This window comes from Scardinius erythrophthalmus, assembly GCF_964197995.2.
Source record: "Scardinius erythrophthalmus genome assembly, chromosome: 2".
Classification (NCBI taxonomy): domain Eukaryota; kingdom Metazoa; phylum Chordata; class Actinopteri; order Cypriniformes; family Leuciscidae; genus Scardinius; species Scardinius erythrophthalmus.
In genome coordinates, this window is record NC_138222.1 from 64,550,121 (window position 1) to 64,556,513 (window position 6,393).

General features: G+C 35.6%; 1 protein-coding gene across 2 annotated transcripts; it reads right to left on the reverse strand.

Moving 5' to 3' along the window:
• Positions 1–268: 268 nt before the first annotated feature.
• Positions 269–5,851, reverse strand: LOC308681513 (uncharacterized protein). 2 transcript variants are annotated; one of them, XM_081350492.1, is made up of 5 exons: positions 5,444–5,851; positions 4,529–4,658; positions 3,729–3,768; positions 1,859–3,536; positions 269–1,110 (listed from the first exon to the last, which is right to left on the reverse strand). In XM_081350492.1, exons 2-4 carry the CDS (start codon positions 4,599–4,601, stop codon positions 2,729–2,731), a joined length of 921 nt encoding a protein of 306 aa, XP_081206618.1. In that variant the 5' UTR covers positions 4,602–4,658; positions 5,444–5,851; the 3' UTR covers positions 269–1,110; positions 1,859–2,728. The 2 variants fall into 2 exon arrangements, with proteins under 2 accessions (XP_081206618.1, XP_081206617.1); XM_081350491.1 differs by having other exon boundaries at positions 269–1,155; positions 1,806–3,536.
• Positions 5,852–6,393: the final 542 nt, after the last annotated feature.

Below are 6,393 nucleotides of genomic sequence, written 5' to 3' on the forward strand. Positions count from 1 at the left end.
TTGGAACTTAATTTCCATTATTCTAATTATCTTTCTATTTATGCAGCGATGCAACAAGAAATCAGAGTTATTTGATTTCAAAGGAATGGAGATTCTAAATATTATATACAGTATACAGTGATATTTATTCTTTATTCAACTGATTCATTACAAAGCTGTGCTTACGTCGACCTATTTTTGCATGCAATTTTGTCAAAAATAATTAAAAAATCCAGCTGATTCATTTGAGTCTCCTGTGCAGTTCAAATATCCACCAAAATATTTGTTTCATTTACATTTGTACTTTATTTACATGGTAATCAAGTGAATTATTACATCAAATACATGTTTTATTTGGTAACATTTCATGTAAAATTCAGTATATAAAAAATGTATAAACAAAATAGCAACAAATTAAAGTAAGAAACATATTTTGATCAATAATGCATAGCAACAGAAATATATGAAATCTTACAGTTGAATTTTCAGCATGTCACAAAAATGTAAAAACTTGGCAGAATCCCTTTTAACTTTTGACGAAGCTAACATTAACTAAGATTTTATGTCATTCATGACACAGTGCTTCCCCACCATTGGCTGAATTTTCTGAATCTGTGTTTTCTCTGTTATACTGCAGGGGGCGCTATTACACATCTTCTGAAAGAGTACAGAATCTCCTGATCAAAACAGGAGAAGCAGAACCAAGAGATTGAAGCGCACATGCAAAAACTAATGCGATCATCAAACATTAAACAGGATATAAATTATTTTTATTTAGATACAAAGTTTTTTAACTCCCACCAGCATTTTTTTTTTTTTTTATGAATGCATGAAAATATGAACATGCAATATATATATATAAAAAAAAAAAAAGAACAGACCCTCCACTTTAAAAAGAAAAACCCTTTATTTTTAGCCTGGCTCCGCCTCCTTCGTACTTCCGCTCAATTTTCATTTTCCTTCTGTAAATGAAATGTACGAGAGTCTGGTAGGACCATGCAGGCTACTTTATTTTAGCTTCATGCATTCGTTCACCACCTTTTTTTAATTAAACTTATAAACATTCAAGTGTTGATTAAAAAAAAACATGGAGCTAGAACCAATTTTTTATTTTATGGTGAGAAATGCAGACTAAACAAAAACAAAGCAAGTGGATTTAAACCCTTGCATGCAAGCCTGCTGGTCATTTGATGGTGAGAAGAGCAGCAAGCAACATGAGAAAGGGCTTGACTTGTAGTAAAGTTTTAGAGATGATTATGCAGCCAACTCCCTTTCTTCAGCCTGCCAGAGGCGTGACTCCAGGGCCGACGCGCTATGCCATCGCAAGGGTCCAGAACATGGATTCTGTGTTCAATCTGTTTTTTATGGAGGAGATGATTGACCTCATTGTCAGCATGACTTGCGTCAACACATACATGTTTGTACAGTCATACAAACATGTATGACTATGCCTTGTGATGGCATAGCGCGTCGGCCCTGGAGTCACGCCTCTGGCAGGCTGAAGAAAGGGAGTTGTCTCCGCGTTGGTGGAAAACAACACTTCGCCGTTTCTCCCAATCCACCCAGATCCAGGATCCGACGAATCCTCCTCGCCTTCAGTGGAAGCTAGAGAGGATGATGAGGGTGCCACATCCACATCAGGATCTGACTCTCCTGAGTCTGTGGTGTCCAAGGGAGAAGACGATACATCCTGCAGCTCGCTGGAGGGGTCAGGCTGCATAATCATCTCTAAAACTTCACTACAAGTCAAGCCCTTTCTCATGTTGCTGGCTGCTCTTCTCACCATCAAATGACCAGCAGGCTTGCATGCAAGTGTTTAAATCCACTTGCTTTGTTTTTGTTTAGTCTGCATTTCTCACCATCAAAAGGCAGCAGATGCATAAATACTCTTACTTTGTTTTTGTTTACTCCATGTAGTTCTGAGAGCTGAGGTGCATATTTTGATTTTCTCAAGGTGAGTTCTCACACTCTCTCACTCTCTCTCTCTCTCTCTCTCTCTCTCTCTCACACACACACACACACACACACACACACACACACACACACACACACACTTTAATATGCTTTTATACTCCATATAACTCCATGTAAAAGCCAGAAACTAAGCTTTTTTTTTTTTATCTAAAGGGTTAATGGTGCCACCTGGTTAACAACAGTAAAAATGACAAATTTTACCTCTTCCCAACAGGGAAAACCACCAACAATCAAAAATGCATGATTATTTGGTGTCATGGCTTTGCAATCAAAAAATGTGGTTATAATGGAAGTCAATGGGGCAAAAACAGCCACAAACAGTAAATGAGGGAGAAAAAGTTCAAATCTGATGCTGCACAAAAACTAACAATGCATCAAAACCAACATTGTTTCTAATCTTTGACATGTCCAAGACTGTGATAAAAGGTAAAAAAAAAATCCAGTCCACAATCACATTTTATATTGAAAATAAGTAATTTTGTGTGTTTTTCCCCCCAAATCAGTGACATAATTTACGAATTTAGCAATTAAAGAGTAAAAATCCTGATTTTTTAAAAAAAAACATTTAGTAGTTTTGAGCAGGACTGAGGTTGATTAATAGATTTATGCAAAAAAAAAAAATGGAAAAAAATATTTATCTGATACATTTTTACGGCAGTTTAAAGTAGTGGCTGTTTTCAGCCACGAACATAATTTGAACAATGCACAAGGGTTAAATCCAGTGATGCAGCAGCTCTTTTGTGATGTCAGTTCACACCTGCTATTGTTTTGTTTTTCAGATTGTGTTATAAAAATGTTCCATTTCGTATTTTGTTTTCTTAATTTCTGCCATGATGTTCTGTAGCTGATAAATTACTTTCCTCATTCCAACAATGAATCTCCCAGCCTTTGATGTCATCTTACTTTCATCTATTAGTTCATCTATAGGTCTTTCAGCTAGATAGTCCATGTCATAAAGCGCCCTGTCATTTTCCAGAATTCCCAGAAGGTCAAGCAAAAGCCAGATGCCGGGAAAAATTGCTGCTAATGTTCCAATCAAACGCATAGTTAAAGACATCTGTGCATTCAACCGATTGAAGTCTTCTCTTCCTATGTTGCATCTTTTACTGGCGAAATATTTACTTACATCACTGGCCTCTTTCTCTAGTTTATCAAGGTCTTTCAAAATTTCCCCAATACGCTCATTAATTTCTTTCATCTTTTCAGACATTGGGTTGATTATATTCCGAAATTCCATCAGTTCAGCTTCAATGTCTTTTCTTAGTTGTGCCATCTGCTGCTTTTTCTCATAGCTGCTCATCCCTCCATAAATCCCCCCACCTGTAGCTGCAGCTGCTCCTACTCCTGCGACAGCAAGAGAAGCCCCAAAAGTAAATGGAGCTAAAGCTAATCCTGCCACCAAACCAACACCTCCAGCGATTCCCATCACCGCTCCTCCATCTCTAGCTCCTTTAGTTGCACTTCTGAAATCTTTTTCAAATGTTATGATGATATCACGCAGTTTCTCTAAGCACCGATGAAGTTGAGGGTAATCTTTCTCATAGAGTTTATTAAATTCATCTCTGAGAGAATTAACCTCAGCTCTAGAGGAAAGAAATATTAAGAGTTCATTATATTGCACCTACAATTTGTAATACAAACATTTTAATTAAATTATAATTATTAAATTATTTGTATTAATATTGTTCCATAATATTAAAATCACTTTCAGTTTGAACACTCAATTATTCTGATGGTTTAAATCAAGTCAGTAATGCATAAGAACATCCTCTTACAGCATTTCAGGAGGTTCCAGGCGGCGTTTGGATGATGACACTGTTGCAGAAATTAAATAACACATGTGAATATACTATTCATTTGTATATATCAGATTATCAGATCATATAATAAAAAAAACAAAAGAGTGAATTAACATGTAGAGGGGCTTTTTAAAATAACAATAATTGTTTCTTTCTTCTTTCACATTTCCTTTTCAAAATGATTTTTTTTAAAACGATTAAAATGTTTGTGCTCTGCTTCACACAAATAATAATTCAGGAAATAGGGCATTTTGTAGGATAGTCCACACATTGCCTGAATTATGTAATTATCATTAAACTATTTCAAGCAAAATCAGGGAAGTAAATAAATCACTTAATTGAAGCATTGACACATTGTTGCTTTTGTTTTTAGTTGTGAATAACAGCAGTCAACTTATTATAATTTTTTTTATGAATAATATATTTTATATAGCTTCTTCTCCACTCCCACCAATAAATGACATTTAGTCAACAAAAATGTAAATTGTTAGATAATATAGTTAGTTTATTTTTAATAAAAGCCAAACGTCAAGTTTACTTAAGTAAAAATGTATTTGATTGAACTTTATACACTCTTATTAGATATTTTTATTTCAGAAATGTTGCAGGAATTGCAAAAATAAACATTTTCAAAACTACTTACACATCTGTTTGAATTTAAAACATATAATCCTCAGTTCACTAAGGATTGAAGTGTGGTTCTATCATGCCAAGATCATAAGAGCTGCCTGAGCAAAACGTGGCTCAAAAAATCATAATGTAATTTACTGACTCACATCTCATTCGAGGAGGATTGTGCATGCTGTCATTGTCATCACTGGACTCACAGTCACTCTGAAGGCGATGCATTTTTACTGTCTATTAATACAGTCTCAGTCAGAGATGTGCTGTCAGACTCTTCAAACCCTACAGAGAGAAGGATGAGTACAAATCCAGATAAAACCTGATTAATCAAATAAATTCACAATTACATGGTCTCTGCCACTGTAATGTACATATTGATCGTCATCAATGTTCAAAAGTTCATTATTCACACAAAAATGTATTCACACACGTTTGATCTAACTGGCTGTGTGGCTTTATAGGCTATCGTTTGTTTCAATAAATATTAGAAAATGCCGACAAAAAACAGGTGCTTTAATTGTGTTCGCGTTTCTCCACGTACTATATTTATGTCTCAATTTGCTTATAGCCTAAGTTATATATTCTTAACTGGAAAAAAAAGGATCGGAGAGCACGAGCACACGGACATCGTGCTATAGTCTGCGTCGCCATAAGCATTAAACTTAAAACACTAAACTAATACCGTTATGGCAAGGACTTGATAATGTCGTCTATTGTGAGTTCAGATGTTCTCTAGTGTTGAAATAAAATGGAGGCGCGCGTGCACATAATGTCTGATGGGGAATCTGTCCACCCATGACGCACAATCAAAAATCTATTTGTACCACTGCTGAAGCGTAAAATCATTATTAAAAAGAACAAGTGTGACATTTTGGACGTATATTAAAGTATTTAAAAGTTGTTTAGTTATCATAAACTTATTAAAAAACATTTTTTTTTGGTTTCGATTTTGCTCAGGTACGTCTATGTTTCGGTTTCGTTTCAGCCAAGCGATTTTTTTTTCGCTGCTAAATTACCATAACAACTCAAATTACAATTACTTCATAATGAAAACTGAAGAGTCCAACCTTGTTTAAGTCTTGATCGGATCGTTTGTGTATTTTGCGTCCCAATGATCGACGCGATGAAAGTGGAGAAGCTCGAGCTCTGTTTTATAACTGGACGATACGAACTAAATAAAACTGAACTTGCACAGCAGCAGTCGATCCAGTTTAGTTTAAAAACATTTATGTAACACAAATAAAAGATCAACAAGGCGTAAATCTACCCGGAAAAGGATTTAAACAATGACAGACTTTAGCGTGTAGCTCCTCCCCTATCTTCCTTCCGTTATTTTCCCCCTCAAAAGAGGCTGGACTGAAACCACTGGTTATATTTAAACATTCCTTCACACTCCCGATGCGTCAGAATGGAGTGGGAGGCTGCAGACCTGGAGCCGGTCCTGTTGTTCCCCAGCAAACATTTGGACGTTTAATGACGTTGAAAAGACGTCCGTCCGAGACGTACCGTCATGGTTGAAAAATAGTTCCAAAATGAAAGTTGAACCGACGTCTTTGACGTCGTCTGGCCGTGAATTCCACGTCTTTTCTGCGCGTCCCTGGACGTCTAAATGTTTTTTTTTTTAGTTCTTCTGGTTGTTTATAAGATATATATATAATATAGAGATATATATATATAATCCTGTATATAAACTAATCACACCCATATTGTGTAACATCGTGAAAGGCAATCATTTAGGCTATTTTTACACATCTGAACTTGACAAAGGTTCTAAAAAGGTCCAAAATCGGTCCGGTCAGACCTGAATGTCTATAAAACCGTTTAATCACGTGTACATCAACACATTATTTGTGGACTGAAGCAAAAAATAGTGCTATAATTTAGCACAACATTTTATTGTGAATATTACATTTGAAATGTCTTCCAGTTGTTAGAAATAGTACAATCTGGTCAAATCTGTGGTAATGGCATTTTTTTGGCAAAAACAGTTTCACATTAAGGTTAAGCAGACATTAAT